Source organism: Mesoplodon mirus (genome assembly GCF_964341445.2).
Source record: "Mesoplodon mirus genome assembly, chromosome: 16".
Taxonomy (NCBI): Eukaryota; Metazoa; Chordata; class Mammalia; order Artiodactyla; family Ziphiidae; genus Mesoplodon; species Mesoplodon mirus.
In genome coordinates, this window is record NC_138992.1 from 41,869,196 (window position 1) to 41,887,835 (window position 18,640).

An 18,640-nucleotide genomic window follows, 5' to 3' on the forward strand; every position below is an offset into this window, starting at 1 on the left:
AACAATAAATCCTGAGAGATCTGTTTGTCAGAGTTGCCACATTACGTTATTTAACTGTTGCTACATAACATTATTTTGTAGAAAACTGTTTTCTACAAAAATTATGAAACACAAAAAAATCAGCAAATTATGGTCCATACACAGAAAAAGAATAGAAAGCATCTCTAGACAAGTTCAGACCTTGGACTTTCTAGACAAAGACTTTAAATCAGCCATTTAAAATATGTTCAAAAAATAAAGAAAACCATGTCTAAAGAATTAAAGTATGAGAATGATGTACCAACAAATAGAAAATATTATTATATAAATGTAAATTATGTATATAAAAAACAGAAATTCTGGACTTGAAAAAATATAATAACCAATATTAAAATTTCACTAGAGGGGCTTCACAGTAGATTTCAACTTATAGGAGAAACAGGGAACATGAAGAGAGGTTAACTGAGATTATTCAGTCTGAGGAACATGAATAAAAAATAATGATTGAGATATGACAAAAAATGAACGGAGCCATAGATACCTATAGGACTCTATCTAGCATACCAGTCTATGCATAGTAATAGTTCCAGAATGAGAAGAGGAAGAGAGAGTGTCAAAAAGAATATTTAAAATATAAAAACCTTCTTGAAATATGATGAAAACCTTTAATTTGTATAACCAAGAACCTCACAAAATTTTGAGAAGGATAAACTCAGAGATCCACACCTGGCCACATCATAGTCAAACTGCTGAAAGTCAAACATAAAGAGTAAATCTTGAAAGCAGAAAGTAAAAAGTAATTCATTATATATGATGTGATGAAAGCAAAAGAGTGTCAACCAAAAATTCTACATGTAGCACAACTGTCCTTCAAAGAAGCGAGAAATCTAGGTGTTCTTGGATAAACAAAACCAGAAAATTTGTCAGTAGTACACCTGCCCTATAAGAAACACTAAAAGAAGTCCTCCAGGCTAAAATGAAAGTACATAAGGCAGTTACTAGAATCCACAAACAGAAAAAATAAGTTAACACCAGTAAAAGTAACTGCATAGGTAAATATATCTACAAGTGTTTTTGTGTATAACTTTCTTCTTCTCCTTGCTGACTTATGAAATGATGATAAAGCAGTACTTATATGGAGATTTATGCTTGTTAATGACTATATTAATAAAGGAGAAAGGTTTCAAATCAATAACCTAAATTTCTATCTAAAAAATTAGAAAAAAAAGTGCAAACTAAACTCAAAGCTATCTGAGGGAAGGAAATAAGAAAGATTAGAGTGGAAATAAACAAAATACAAAACAGAAAAATGGTAGGAAAAAATCGACAAAACCCCAAATTTGTTATTTAGAAAGATCAATGAAATTGAAAAAACCTGTAGTTAAGACTAAGGGAAAAAAAAGAACAAATTATTAATACCGGTAATAAAACAGTGTACACTACTATCAACCTTACACATATAACATGGATTATAAGAGAATACTATGAACAATTGTACACTAAAAAATTAGATAACCTAGATACAATAATACCAAGTGCTAGTGATGATGCAAAGCTATCAGAACTCTTATTCATTGCTGGTGAGAATGCAAACACTCTGAAAAATGGTTTGGCAATTTCTTACAAAGTTAAATATATACTTACCATATGACTCAGCAATCTTACCCTAGATAAATGAAAACTTATGTTCACATAAAAACCTGCATACCTGTGTTTATAGTAGCTCTTGTCATACTTGCCAAACACTGGACATAACCCAAATGTACTTCAATGAGTGAATGGATAAACAAGTTCTGGTACCTTCCTATAATGGAATACTAACCAGCAATAGAGAAGAATAAAATGCTGATACATACAACTTGGGTGAAATTTAAAGGCCTTATGCTGAATAAAAGAAGCCCTTGTCACATTATTGCTGCATTATTGAAAAGACAAAGCTATAGAAATGGACAGTATATCAGTGGTTGCCAGGAATTATGGTGGAAGGAGGGTGAGTTTAGAAACTCAGTGCCAGGGAGTTTTTTGAAATGATATAACTTTTCTATATCCTGATTATAGTAGTAATTACATGATCTATACATAAGCATTAAAATTCATAGAACTGTACACCAAAAGGAAAAAAAAGTTATATTCACTGTATGATAAGTAAAAAATAAAATATAATGAACTAATATAATAGGATCATATTGGAGGGAGGAAGCATAAATCAGTCCATCAGAAAGTGTGGAGATGGGGGAGAAAGCTTTTGTTACTTAAACTATGTCATAGGAAATTAAAATACAGAACTGTGTTGAATGGTGTAATTGAGAAGAGAGAAACGAGATGATTGAGGTCCCATATTGGCCTTGTAGGCTTGAATTTCTCTCATATAAAATGTAATGAGCAATTGCTAAATTGCTACTTTTGTTATTGTATTATTGATATAACCAAAATCAGATCCAATTGTATTTAAAAAGCTGTCTGCATATAAAATCTAGATTACATAAATGTGTTTTTTCCTGGGTGTAAGTACTCAGAAGGCAGGAGCTTCTTATTTTATATATTTTTTACAATCATGTGGGCATAGGTATTTTTCATGAAGCCATAAAAAATTAAAATGTTAAAAATCTTTTTGGGTATAATGGAGAGATCTGGTTTTAGTTGTAAAGAACTTAACAAATGCCCCTGTAAACGTTTTCACTTAGTAGACTGAAACCACGTTTTGCAATATATAATTTTGGATATCATAGTCAGCAAGGAGAATGCTACCTTAATGATAGATGCACTTTTTGGAGAAGTATGAGGTGTGTAATAATTTTTAAAACTGTCTATTTATTATAAATACTGCTTCAAATGTTCATATCAACTTTAATATAAATGTAGAAGTATTATTCTTTAAGAGATTATAGGACTTGAATTGAAATAGAACACATCATTTAACCAATGGCAGGTGAAGTAGAATGATAAAATCTCACTTTAACATTGACTCTTTTAAGCATATTTGAATCTGCTTTATGACAGACACATCATCCAGAATATTGCATATGTCTACAAAAAGCAGATTGGTTAAGATAATCTTTTTTTGTTTGTTTATTTTGTCCCTGTTGCACCCAGAGTTTATTATAGGGCATATATAACATAAGAAATGACTTCTTGGCTTCAAATCTATAATATTGAAATTTCTTTTTAGGTTCTCTTTAGAAATTTGCTTTGTAACCCTAAGTGGAGACATTTGATGTGTCACCAGTTTCATTGCTCTGAACTGTTTATATCTCAGCAGGAATAATGACATGAATAGTTTGACTGTTGAGATGTGAAACTGAGTGAACACTTGTCAAGATTTTTTCAGCAAAATTAAATGTTGCTAATTTAAAATGGGTCAGAGTAATATTTTTCTGTATTTGTTCATTCCATAATTTAAATTTAGATCATTTGATACACATTTTTACAATTGCTCATTTCTGGATCATTAAACCCCATCATCAAATAATATTTATTAAGCTGCTGCATGCTCATAGATCCAGAATGATTGCTATACCATTGCAGTTAAGGAAATAGCATACACACTTCTTAAAAAAAAAAAAAGCTCTTCAGCCAAATAAATACTTTTATGTGTCTAATGAACACAGATATAGCATTTCTTCATCCTCCCATCCATTTGTCTCACTTCTCCCTGGCATTTCTAATTCTAAAAATCTATATAGAATTTTAAAGGTACTTTTGAATCATTAGAAAACATTAAAAAATATATTGCACATTAAACTTTGATGGTATACTTTAGATAAACTGCTTTCAGATTTACTTCAGTGTGAGGAAGATATGGAAATTAAAGTTCACATTTGTATTATTTTGATAGACTACAGGGGTAAGTTTTGGAAAGTAATTGATCTTTGAAAGGAAAGGGAATAAAATGGAAATAATAAGGCCAAATAGGAGAATATAAAATAGTTGAAGAGATTATATGGTCAAATGTTAACTCCCACTCAGAATGACATATGATTATATTTGAGACTCATTTGACCCAATTCTTACCTAACAGTTTGGTTAACAAAAAGAGTATATTATTCTAGTCAATGCTTTTGTTGTTGTTATTGTTAAATCTGTTTTCCTCACAGGGTGTGTAATAGCTCTTTTGTTACCCATTAGTGGGGTCACCAGGTGGTATACACAAAAAAAGCAAATTTGGTGATACTAACTCAGTTTTGCTCATTTTTGGTTGTTAAATACGGTAAAGAACATTGAAACTAATGTCTAAATATAGCTGTCCTTCATCATTTATCTAGCCATATTTATTCTGTCCTCCACAGAGAGCAAAGAAAAGTTAAATACTTTTTTCTAAAGAATTCAGCAACTGAAAGTTAATTATTTACAGATCAGTCTTTAGTATCTTACTTTGAGGATACTTCTCAGATTGATTATTGAATACTTAATATATCCATAATAAAATAAATTTCTAATGAACTGTTATTCTTCAATTATGAAGATAGAGTTAACCTTACCTGTTTAATGGGATCTTATGTAATTTCATTTATTTCCATATTTGTCTCCAAATGCTTCTAAAGGTTTACTCTCTTTGCTTTAAACATCTTATTCTCTAAAAGATTTTTTTATCTTTGTTGATATTCACTGCACACCAAATCAAAGATGTCTGTCAAATCTTCTTCCTGAAAAAGTAAGAGAGAAGGAAAACTTGACCTTAGGGTGACCAGTTTATGGTTTCCATAACTGGGAATTACTTTGCGACTTTGTCTCCCAGTTTTACTCTATTTAAAGGTTCTTTGACATTTCAGTTGGCTGTTAAACTTAAATTATAGCTCATTGTCTGAAATTATTTCTTTCTAGGTAAACAGGATTATAAAAAAACCAAACCTATTTTACGAGCAACCAAATTAAAAGCAGAAGCAAAGAAAACAACAATAGGCATAAAGGTACCTGTATTTGATAACTTTAAAATTTGATATATTGCATGCCATCTCATTTTCTAAAACTGGATTGCATAAATGTTGAATTCTAAATGTTTTATGACATTTCAAAATCTAAGTCAAATGCCAGGATTAACGGCTTTTAAAAGAGAATTTACTTAATGAGAAACATCCTTCCCATTCTAAGATTTTATTAGGTCTTAGAATAAGACCTAATGTCACTTAAGAGAAACAGTTACACTTAAAGTTGCAATTTACTTTTTCTCTAGCTACTGTATTTATTGTTCAAACACTTCAGCGATATATGTGGCCTGGATCAAAAACTTTTCTCACTTGCAATAAGTTTCATTTTATGGTTGTTTAACTTTTAATTATAATTGTATATACTTAGATTGTTAATATATGTAATTTTACACATGTATTATTTTTGTTGTCAGTACTCTCTATGGTGAAATTCTAATAATGTTTCCCAAACTTGTTCTTTTAGAAAACCAGTGTTTTAACTGCTTAAGAGGGATAAAAGCAACTGAGAATGATGTTAGCAGATGTTAATCCAATGTGCTAGCACAATGAAGTTCAACAAAATTACATTTACATTATTACCCATGTCAACTCTGCCAAGTGTTTAGAGTAAAATTAAACTATAAATAGAAAAATTAATTTGACGGCTCGCTCTACTGTCAAATGTGCAAAAGTAAAGTGACTAGTACATATATTTTATTTAAATATTAAAATGTTAAAAGGAGATTTTGGGTTTTATCTGGCAGATGAAAAATCAATTTTTCTAAGTTATAGCTTATAGCAAATGCCAAGGTATTACTACCAAGCTGTAACAGCTGTTGAACTGCCAGATGATATATTTGGTTGTCTTCCAGAATTTGCTATTATGATCACGAAACACTGCCTTCTTTTTACTCCTGATTACTGATTTTGATCAAGCATTGCTGTGTGCTGCGGTATGTTTTCACAGCACAATCTCCTCAGTTAGTGCTGTGTGTCAGTTTTTAACGGAAAAAAAAAAAGTGAATTGCCTTTTTGTTTGAAAGAGAGATGATTAATCTTTTGAAGTTTTCTTCTAATTTCATGTGAAATTTCATTCATCTTTAAAATTATTTCCATGACACAAACTTTCTAAAACCAGTGGTTAGTTTCTTATTTTTCAGTTAGTTACCTGATGATTGTCTCTTGTAATGAGAGCACTGTCTGTCATTTTCCAGGAAAGCAATATGTCACTTATTTTTATCTTTAACAATACAGGGCTTTGTTTTTGTCTTGTTAGAAGAATATTGGGGTAGCACAATCCACTTGTGGCACAGTATAATGAGCATCTGCAAATTAGAATTTGAAAAATAGTGCAGCCATGCATTTATTGATATATACCACTTTCCTGTATACATCCTCTATTTTGTTTGCTCTTATCATTTTGCTATGGTTTTAACTTGAGGAAATAACCATATTCCTAGTATAAGTCTACTTTATAGTGCAATCTAATGTCTTTTTAAAAACAATATAGAATTTGTTTATCTTTTATGAGAAAAAAATTGTTCTTAGATTTCATTTGTGATTTAAAGTATGTACAGAAAAGTTTCTGACATCAAAAACAGCTCCTTTTTAATAAACTAGCATATCATTTTGATTTGTAAACCTGTGAAAAACAAAAACCTTATCTTTAAACACTGTTTACTTTGCTTGAAAATTTATGTAAAGAGCCCATTAAAATAATAGGAAACTTTTTAGAATCAGAACCATGGAGGTGTTTTACATTTCAAATCTGGCATACTAATCAGTTTGCCCTGTCAAACTTTGATTGCCTTGTCATTTTAGCATAGTATTTTAAATAACGAAGTTTCTTTCAGCAATTGCCATTTAATGCTATTTAATTTCCCCAGTGAGTGATTTTATCCATGTTGATAATGTCAGAGAAGCAACTAAGGATTAATGAACATCAAACATGTTTGACTCTTATCCAGTTAATACAGGATGACCATAATGTTGTAATATTTTATCACTTTACTACTTATTTTTTAGAATGAATCATTGCTATGCTTTTTAAATAATTTAAATCTACAGAAAATATGAACAGCTGCAAGGAATAGAAAAACAACAGCAATGATAAAACTGAACACGAAAGAGGCCTAGAATCACATGACTCCTCTTACTGTTACAGTGATCTAGCTGAGTCTAAACTGGCACATTTGTAAAATGGATTTTATGCCATTTACCTCACAGTATAGCCAGAAGAGTTAAATAATACACTTAACATAAATATTTCTTTGAATTAGCTATTACTGGTTTGCATAAATAAGACTGTCCTTGGATGTTTGTCATTGGCCTAAAGATCCCCTACTTCAATTAAATCTGCTTTGTGTTACTATACTACATATTACAAAATGTTTTTAGTTTTGCTGTGAAGATAGTATTATGGATATTATTTCTGTAAAGTTTTCAAAACATTACATAATTTTAATATACTTGTACATGAATTATATAAATCTGACTCAATCCTTCATTCATTTAGAAATTGCTATGAGCATTACAATGTTGTAGAACCTGTGGAAAAAAAGATGAATAAGACACAATTGTCTTGGAGGAATTGCTACAAGAAATCACATGATTGAGAAATCATGGATTAGAGATATAAAAATTACACAATAGGGTACTTACCCTCAGGGATTTCTAGTGCTTTTTTATAAATGTATGTTTAGTGATAGAAAATTTCAGGGAACAGTAATGATTCAGAATAAGATATGAATATCACTTCTTCAAAATGTGGAATTATTTCTATTGAGAAGCTACTTTTAGTTTGTGTCTTTTACCAATATAAACAAAATGTCATAATTTATGACCCAGTAATGAGTACCACCTAAAAAATATTTGCACAACTAATATTTGCTATTTGGTTGCTGTTCAATTTGAAGATTATTTTTCAAGAGTTGTAACATCAGGGAAAAATTTTTTAGAATGCAAATAACCTGTGTTTCCTAGTATTTAGAAGGAAAAAGATAATCTATATTTGTTTATTAAGTAGTTTATTTGAAACAAGTAATTATAATAAAAAATAAGGATCAGAAATTTGATTTATCTGTTACATAAATAAAATATTCAAATGGCAACCAGATCCTGCTAATGACCCCTTGGGATGAGCCAGCTGGAAGCATTATTTTTGTTCTCTTTGTTATTCCTGATCTAAAACTAAAAATGGCCAAGGGTGGGGAGAGTCATAAATGCCTGTAGGTCTCTAAGTTATGGTTAGTGTGACCAGAATTCTGAAAGCAGTATTTTCAAATTTTACCATAGTTTTAACCCTCCAAGCATGCAGTCCCCACAATACTTATCTCCTTAACAGAATAGGCACATTCTGAAACAAATGATTTGCTGTACCTCCTCGTCCAATACTTCGGAAGCCTCACCCCCCACACCATAGTATGTTGAATAGACTTAATTGAATTAATGTATCTTCTGAAGTTGTATTCTATGAATGTTCTCTGCTTCCTACCCTTAAACCCCTTTTTCATGCCTCTGGATATTCTGAAAATGTACAATTAACATGATACAGAGCTGTTTGAAAGGATAAGAAGGAGTTGAGAAAACAGCAATTAGAGGTGATTATCAATGAGATGAGAATCACAGACTCTAATCAAGAGTAAAAACTTTAGTCTTGTGTTAAGCTTATGGGAATGGTGACTGCTGTTGAACAGTTTTTTGTCCACTGTACAGAACAGATGGAGTTTGCAGTTGTGTGTCACTTGTTTATTACATCCTCTTAAAATTAGTAGCTGTGTAACCAGATGGGTCTGGGAGCACAGCTGTGGATACAAGAAAATAAATGAAACCTGTCTGATGCTGCCATGCCCTTTTGAGATGCCAAAGTATTCCAACTGCAACAGAGAAAAATTCACTTTAATTTGACATTATATTGATAGAGTAGATTGAGAAATCAAATCTTACAAAAATAGTTGACACTAAATCTTTCAACCCCATGTTTTTTATTAATATTTATTTTTATAGTTTGCAAATCTAAAAATATATAATTATAAAGCTAAAAATCTGCATAAAATGTCCATTTGTTATTTCAACATCCAGGTAAAAATTACATGTTGATTATAAAACAAACTTATTTTAATGTTTTTTAAAGTTTATTAGGTGGCATAGGTTGAATTATTAATTTTGCATTCTTTTGAAATGTAAACTACATTTGTGTAAGTGCAAATAAATTGCTTCTCCATAAAATAATGTCAGGAAGGGGTGTGATATGCAAGTGAGAATTACAAGGGAATATTTAAGCCCTTTAGGGTACTGTACTGGCATTATTTATTCTTCGTTCTGTTTAGCCAAATGATATGTTAATATTGAGAAAATTCCTTCATGGTGTGTGTGTGTGTGTGTGTGTTTGTGTGTGTATACATATATATATATATATATATATATATATATATATATATATATATATATATATATGTTTATAGACTTTTTGAAAAATAATATGATTTTTGCCATTGTATATGTGGTAATTTTTGGGCTATTATTTCAACATAATTGATTAATATAATCCATATCAAATGAAGTATCCAGGACCATCCTTCATAGTTGTGTTAATTATATCATGTCATGCTTCATGAGCCAAGAGTACTTAATTTTGTTCTGCCACATTGTAAACTATAGAATTTAGAATTTAAAAATGAGTTTTAAAAAATAATATTTAATAAGGATGTTTACAGAGACATAATCAGAAAATGGTTATAATAGTTTCTTCCTATTAGAAAAGGAATGGTAATTTAAAAAAGAATCTGTGTCCAAATGCTGTAGCTAATAATAAACGTATTGAAGCAAGAAATAATGTTATTTCTTTCTCAAATAGAGAAAGATAAACTGTGTAGGCACAAACTACATTGCTTTCATCCAACAGTTTGATATCCAAACTACGAAAATATATTAAAATTATAAATGCTAATTTTACTATTAGAAAAATACAAATTTAAATAAAAATAATAATACACATCTATCATTAAACCCACTGATGTACCTGCCATTATACTAGGAATTGTCAAACACAAAAGTTTCTTTGCTTAATGACAGAAAGTGTTAAACAAAAAGAATGTGATTATTAATTCTAGACTGTGTTTTTTTTATCTCGTGAAGCTGATAACGTTAACCACCCTCATTTCATGAATTTCAAGTCTACTTTTTTTTTCCTTCCTCAGGAAGTTGGCCTTCTACTTGCAGCTATATTGGCCCTCCTACTGGCTTTCTATGCTTTCTTTTATCTCAGACTGTCCACAGATGTTGACCCTGATCTGGAACCAGATGAAGATTAGTCAAGCAGCAATCAATGCATGAAAAGGATATAATTTTATAAAAGCACCTCTAGGGACCAATACTTTCTGAAGTACTGAGACAGCAAGATCTTGAATTTTTTCTGCTGGTATTTTCAGTTTGCAGAAATATCTTTTAAAATGTTGCATAGGATATCAAGAAAAGAACCTTACCTAGTAATGTAGTATGTGTGCTACCAGATACTTTTATAAATCTTTCTACTTTGACAGGCAACCCATTCATGGTGCATTTAGATAAAGTGAAAAACAGATCCTAAATTCTTCAGATGTCTTAGGCAATTTATGTGTATAACTCCATCACTTACAGATTACTAAATCTATTTTTGTTCCATATACATTCTAAGTAAAAGTATATATCCTCATTTACAGAAACATTCTCTAGTCACATTCGGAGCCTAAGAAGGAATGAAAAGTCATGGGAAATTTTTCATTTTACAGAGAAGCCCTGCTTTCTTTCCAGACGTAGTTTATATCATTAGAGAGACAATCTGCACATACATCTACAGTAATCTTTTTCCTTCTTTGCCAACTGTTCAGTGCACATGTGCTCCATCAGAAATGGCACCTGGATGACAGAAGCTCAAAGAGTCACATATGTCTCTAAAATAGAGTTGCTTTCCTCTTGGGCTGTCTGAACTGGTGTAAATAGAAAGTTCAGTTGATCTTGATTTTAATTAACTTATTACTCTATTAATATAAGCTTGGAATTCTATTTTAATTATGTTGTCCTGGCTGCTTGCAGTATCAGTTTGCCCCTCTTGTTAAGGAGATATGTAGCAACCTGTTGTCTAATTGTGCAGTCTTTTTCACACAACAGTAATAGCAGAAGTCCTACCTACTCAGAGTCATTTTCTTGGGTTGTCTCTTATATCTGAACAATACAAACTGTTTTACAAAATTGTATTTTGTCTCTTGGGAATTAAATCAATTAGAACCCTTTCATGAAAATAATAGAAGAAAATATATGTCTTATATTACTCACATATGGAGTTTTTTGTTTATATGATTTTTCAAGGTATTTTACATTTGTTGGAGTATAATGACTAATGTATTCAGTATTTTTTACTGGTATGGAATTTTTAAATAATTTTATAACACATGAATACATAAAGATTAGAAAATGGAAAAATATGTGTCCACAGCAGAGTTGTTAGTTACTACCTTACATAAATATGTATAGAAAATGAATAGCTTGCAACATATGCATAAGGTGTTTCATAGTAAATACGTTGTATTTATAAAGAGTAAATAAAATGTTAAGATTGTTTCCATACTCTCCAAGAGAAGAAAGTATTGATAAATATCCTAGATAGTCTTTGAGACTTTTGCAGATAGTTGAATGTGGTTGTGTAGCATTATGTTCTGTAGAATTTTTTCAAGTAGCATAACTTATTTCATCAGTGTGAAAACAGCCAAAAGTTCCAGTATCCTCACAGATCATTTATGCCAAACATCTGAGGGCAAAATTTAGCCAGTGCTATTTCCTGGATTCTTCCCCTTGAAATCACAAACTTAAGAGACAGACCAAGAGTTCCTATACACTCACCACAGTGGACAAATCCAAGTGGCATTTTTAGGAAAGGTTGCAGCATTTAATGCCATGTGGTATGTCTGTTTGTGAAGTGGGTGGCAAGAGAATATCCAAGCTGGCATTTTGGATATGATGGGTCTTTTACTTTCCTGAGTGACATGCCACATGTCAAGAAATACTGCTTTCCCCCACTCCTATCACATTTATGTGAACAATCTTCATTTAGTTATTTCCCCTCCCATCTGGTGTTAAATACAGTCATATAAAATAAAGATTATTTCTAATTTCCGTGGTAATTTAAATGCAAGGATATGTAATAATTGTCTATTAGATACCTATCCAAGTGAGATATAACAGAATTTACAGTATTTAAAAAAGATGATTATACTCTTGGAAATGTTTGAAAATTCATTACCCTGAAAAAAAAGAAAAAAACAACTTTACTATCCTGTTCTACTCTTGAGGTATTCTTTGGAGGAAAAATGTTGTTTCTGATAGTAATGAATATTAACCTAAACACAGCATAACTAACTTAACTGATTAACTTATGGTAAGTCCCAAAGGCTAAACTCTGATTTTAATAAATAACAGGTAAGGTGAGACAATATATGTTTACAAAATAATGTTTTCGTGAAATGCACATTTTTAAAACTCACATTAACTGGGAAGCAACCAATCCTCTGTAGAGAAATCCCAAGTTGAAGTCTGGTTTGAATCTTTGAAGACAGAGAGGTGATATCTGGCCTGCAGTTTCAGGGGACTACACTTTTAAATAGTGAGTGGTATTTTGCATAAATCTGAGACTGCACCATACAAATTTTAGGCATGGGTTTTTCCCCTCCAATAATTCACTGCTCAAAGTAATTCAGAAGACAAAATCAAAAAAAAATTAATGACTTTTCAGAATGTTAGAATCTATCTGTTAACATACTCTTTCTGCAGAAGAAATTTCAACTAATGCAGCTGGACTTAACGTACAGCCTATAGAACACTTTGAATGAAGCTTGAATGGTTGCTGTTTCTTATATTGCATGAAAAATACAGAATATGTAAATTCATTTGAGAGGCGATGTTGTAGAAATATAACCTCATCTAGAATTTCTTTTAAAACAAATGTGCTAAAAGCCTATTTTAGTACCAGAATGAGGTTTGTTGTTGTTTTAAGGTGACAAAATACTTGAAGATTTTCCAATCTTTTTCAATTTTTTGTAAATGTAAGTGAAATACTCCCACTCCAACCAAGGATTACAAAATCCTGAGAATATGTTCTTACTCATTTCTGTAATTCCAGTAGTGTAGTGGTCTGCACATTTTTAATAAATGCATGTTAGAATTTAAGTTAATCTCTTTCAGTCCTCTCAGAGCCTGGCACAGTTCTTGCATGTAACAGATGATCAAAAATTATTTGCATTTAATAAATAAAACTTAAAAATCACAATATTGATCAACTCAGCATTTAGCATTTATGGTCTTTGGTTGTATTGGGACACATATACATTTAATCCTGGTTCTCTTTAAGATCAAGACAACTAGCATTAAATTTGCTACAGAACAGAAACGTTGCTCTTTTCTAGGAAATCAAATATGCCATTTTCACCTTAGTATTACTAAAAATCATACTCATTGTTTTAAATTTAACTTAGTCTAAATCTTCACTCCCATTAAAAATAAAACTAAATTTTCATTATAATGCTTATATTTATGTGAAAACTGAAGTGTTATATTTTCCAGATTCTAAAATTATATGGTCATTGATAATTCAGTAGATAAGTTATGCTTTAGATAAGCTTCAGAAATAAACTTCTAGAAATTCAACTTAAATTTTAATGTATTTCATCCATAACATAAAGTTATTGAGCCAGAGACTATCTAAGATAAACTTTTATTTTTTTCTTACCAACAGTTAGGTTTCTTTACACTTACCTGAGGCTTCTCTGGGGAGATTCTCACCACTTTTCCCTTAACAGCACTGCCTTCTTTTATTAGAATTGCTCCAATGCAGCCTGGATAGAATGTTTTCTAGATTTTGTTCCACTGACACCATATCTAAAATCAGTGCAACCTACAGTAAAAATTATAGCAGATGAATTCAGTGCCTACAGAAACACTTTACTATTTTGTATAGGTTTTAGCTATACAGGTAAGTATAGAGGGAACTGGGAGAGTCACTTCAAGAACTGTATCAGTGTGGAAATATCTATAGTGGGTCAGTAAATGTATTTAAAACAATTGAACTGCTGTCGCATTCAGCATTGTGCCTCTTTGTTAAACAATTTTTTTTTTTAGCCCTAGCAACAGACATGAGATCCTTATTTCAAGAAAAATAAGATACTTTACATGCCAGAAGATTTTTTGATGACAGTACCCCCTCCTATTCTTCATTTTTTAAAACAACAACCAAAATGGTGGGGAGGCAGCCAAAATTTGAGGTACCAATGCCTCTCGAACAGATGTCGCACCATTATTTTTTAGCTCGTTTAGATGAATAAACATGTTAAACTGTGAAGTATTACATTTTAGATTTTTTCATTAAAAAAAGAGACAATCTGTTTACTGTCCTAATTGAGACAACAATCCTTGTGGTTGCCAGTTTTGGCAGTCATAACAATGAACTATAAATATTTGGACCAACCAAGTAAATGATGGCTATAAAGGCTATAGCATGTGTAAAGTTCTGTTTTCACGGGCACCCATCTTAGTATGGCATTTTTTTCTGACTTCTTCAAATACAATTGTTTGTGTAAATCTGAAGTTTCATGGTGAGCCTAAAAGAAATTGATTTCAATATCTAATTTTGTTCTAGTTTATCATCCTTTTCAGTGTTCAACTATCCATCTGCTTGTAACAAATTGCTTCTGCAGTTGCTCTATTGAATGTGACAAGGCGGGTCTTATTGGATTGCCTTCTCTGTACATCCTAGGATAATACAAAATTCAGAGGTTTTTTGTTGTTGTTGTTCTCATATTTATAAAGTGAGGTTAAAAACATTTTTAAAAGTCTCTTAAATTTCAGTTTTTTAAAAGAAGATGTTATAAATAAACATGGCCAAATATGACTCTTGCTATAATGACCATGAGATGGAGGTCATAGTCTTAGCCCTTATTAGTATGCTTTACATAAAACAAGAGTGTGGGAGAAGTTGGTGGACCAAAGAGAAATAATCCAGACATTAAAAACTCATTTATTACGCTAGTTCCTAAACATGTGTGATGCAGATAGTGAGTGCCCTTCTAGGCATCTTATTTGAGTTCTCTTGCTCACTTCTCCTACTCTTCACCTATGTGCCTCAATTCTAAATTCTCAGCAATCTCGAACATTCCTTCTCTGTTTGTGTGAACCTCACTTGTACTTTATAATACTTAACTTTGTGCTTACTATATTAACTGCCTCTATCTACTGTTTTACTTAGAATCATCATTGATCCTCACCTGTTTTTTCTACTGTCTCTTACTTCTTACCTGCTTTCTTTTTAATCTGTCACTAACCACAGGCATTATGCAAAACTAGAGAGAATAGTACAATGAACTTCAATCTACCCATCACCTAGTCTCAACAATTACCCATATTCTGCCACTGCTTTATATACTCCATGCATTTTCTGTAAACTGAGGTATTTTAAAGCAAAACTCAAATATGCTTACATTTTACCTGTAAATATCTCATTTTGCATCCCTGAAGGAACTTTCATATTTGTTTGTTTGTTATTTGTTAGGTATTATTTTTTGAGTTACTAAGAAGCTACTATTACAGCTAATAGAATTAGTTATTTCCTGTTATCACTTAATACCAAGTCAATATTCAGATGTACTTAATTGCCTCCAAGATACCTATTTAAGATAAGTTTTGAATCAAGATCTGTACTGCATTTGGTTGTATGTCTCTTAAATTTCTTTTAAAGTTGACCCTTGAACAATGTGGGAATTAATCTCCTTATAACTCAGTCAGCCCTCCATATCCCTGGTCGCTCCACATCCACAGATGCAACCAACCACGATCATGTAGTAGTACTGTAGTATTTACTATCGAAAAATATCCACGTATAAGTGGACCCATGCAGTTCAAACCCATGTTGTTCAGGAGTCAACTGTATTCTGCAACAAACCTTTTGCTTTCATGCCATTGATTGTTGAAGAAACCAAGTTATTTGTCCTTTTGGATGTTCAACCTTCTAGATTTGGCTTTTTCATTTTGTTATTCATTTTATTCCTCTAATTTTCCTATTTTCTGTAAACTAGGAGTTAACTTTTAAGTTAGATTAGATCCAGACAGTTTTGTTGTTGTCATTTGTTTGTTTTTAAGGCAAGAGTATTTCATAGTGAGACACAGGATATCTGGTTGTCTCACTTATGGTGATGCTGAAATTTAACAGTGGATTCATGTGCTAGTAACATGATTCCCTCCAAAATGAGGTTTTACATCAACATTTTACCTAAAGCTTTTAGCATCCATTCATAATTGTTTCCTCAGTTCATTATCTCATCAGGCATTTCAAACTGGTGATTTCCCATCATTCCTTTACCATATGTTAAGTGAAATTATTAAAAACAATTTTATCAACTATTTGGTTAGCTTACACAGCTCATAACAAGAAGGAAGCATAAATACTTGAAATCCAAATTTCAGAGTAATGGTTTAGAACTCTCTAACTGTGGCCAATGAAGATGTGTCATTGTTGTTCCTGTTGTTTCTTTTATTATCATTATAAAGGCATAGATTTTACCTGTGTGGTGTGGCTCAATCTTTTGTAATCTTTGTTCTTTTCAGTACTGAAAGGAGAATTCCATTATCATGCTTTACATTTTTAAAATCATGAAAGTTTTATGCTTTTACACTATTTTAAGTTATTCTGAAAGTGACAGCCAGTCCAATCAGATTTTAAAAACAACAGGAATAAGTAGTAAATATGGGAAAAAGTATAATATTTTCATATTATATGATCGACTAGAAAACTAAGAAAATAGTAAGTTTTATATAACATGTTCTTTTAGCAAAATATCTGTGAAAATCATTATCTATCTACCTATACAATAATTAGCTAAATATCATAACAAAAATATTTTTACAATTACAATCAAAACTATAGAATTATGTAGAAAAAAATCAGCAAGAAATATGAAGAGTCTTCATTGGAAAAATAACTTTACAGGGGAACATAATAAAACTTTAATAAAAAGGGACCAACTATTTCCCTGAATGAGATCATTCAGTATTGTACAAATATAAATTTTCTTCTAATCTGGAAATAGAAAAGAGAACCTTTATCAGATATTAAAGTGTATTATAAAGTTATAATACATAAAATAATATCATTGTCTAGGAAAAGTAGACAAACAAATAGAAAAAGTGCAATGTCCAGAAATATATTCAAATGTAGGTATTCATTTAATGTATACTGTAAGTCATGAAGATGGAAAGATAGGTTATTTATTAAATGTATTGAAACAACTGAGTGTCCATTTTGAAATTAAAGGATGCCTATCATGATGTAAAACAAGATTAATTTCTGATGGAATTTGATTTCTGTATGAAAATAAATGAAACCATAAAAAGTATTAGAAGAAATTGTAGACATTTTAAGAAAATTATAGTAGGGAAATTATTTCTAGGCATTGATTCATGAGTCAGAAACCATAAAGGAAATACTGTTGGTTTATAACACATTAAATTAAAATCTAACACATAACCCGGTACCCAGTGTTAATTAAAGATGTGAGAAAACAGTCTCTTTCATATACTGCTTGGGGGAATGGTAATCTTACACACTTTGTGGAAGGGACTTTTGCAGTGTACTTTAAAAGTCTTAAATTTCTTATGTACTTTAGAAATTTATCTCAAGATAATAATGCCTATAGTGTGTAAATACACAAAGTTAATCACAGCATTCTTCGTAACATCAAAACAAACAAGCAAACAAAATGAAAGCAATGTAAATGCCCAATGTAGGAGTCTTTTTAAATGAGTCATGTTACATCTATAACATAAAATGTGATGTATTTATAAAAATAACATATTTATACTTAACTGACATGGAGAGAGGTGAAAAAGCAGTCATAAAGGATTACATGTAATACAGTTCTCTTTTGTTCGAATGTATATACACGTCTGTGTGTTGTATATGTGTGTGTTTATATGAGTCTGTTGGAAGAATATTTAGCAAGAACTAAAGAGTATTTATCTTTGAATATTAAGTTATAAGTGATTTTTACTTCTCTATATTGAGAGAATTCTTCAGTCTCTGCTCTTCAGGAAAGACTAGAAGGGAAATGTTTTACTGAGCTACATCATGGGTCCAGACACCTGGCAGATGTATCTGTTTGGGTTTTTTTTTTTTTTTCACATTATGTTCTTCTATTTTTCATTCATTTAATCAACATTAAGCACCTATTAGGTATTATAATAAGTCATCTTTTACATTTACCCATCTATATACAATGTAAGAAGTATGGGAAAAGGCAGTTCTGGGTTTTTTGTTTGTTTTACAGTGAGAAATTTAAGAATGTTTCAGAAAAGAACTGATATTGTAATAGGGAAGAAGTTTTGTATCCTATTACAAGCTAATAACTCAAGGCATGTTGCCTATGAGCTTAAATTATACATAATGGCTCATCTCTGGGAACGCTGCCTCCCAGGTAATGAGCATTGTTTAGCTCACAGGAAACATCCTGACCAGGCCCACCTGTGAATGACTGCGGGGAGGAAGAAATTAATTCATCCCCTCTGGAGGCTGATGGGAATCAGAAAATGCTTGACTTTACTCCCTCCCCTTTTAGTATAAAAGAAGCCTGAATTCTTACCCAGGCAATATGGTTCTTTGGGGCATGCCCACCATCTTCTTGGTTTGCCGGCTTTCTAAATAAAGTCATTATTCCTTGTGCCAACAACTCGTCTCTCGATTA

The 18,640-nt window shown here is 31.2% G+C and overlaps 1 protein-coding gene across 4 annotated transcripts in view; it reads left to right on the forward strand.

Annotated features, from left to right (window-relative positions):
• Positions 1 to 13,196, forward strand: part of TRIQK (triple QxxK/R motif containing) — a 91,309-nt gene extending 78,113 nt beyond the window's left edge. For all 4 annotated transcript variants that reach the window (XM_082601621.1, XM_082601620.1, XM_082601623.1 and 1 more), the window contains 2 exons: positions 4,801 to 4,886; positions 10,082 to 13,196. In XM_082601621.1, the coding sequence (XP_082457747.1) occupies positions 4,801 to 4,886; positions 10,082 to 10,195 (200 nt within the window). In that variant the 3' untranslated portion in view covers positions 10,196 to 13,196. The remainder of the gene's footprint in view (positions 1 to 4,800; positions 4,887 to 10,081) is intronic.
• Positions 13,197 to 18,640: the final 5,444 nt, after the last annotated feature.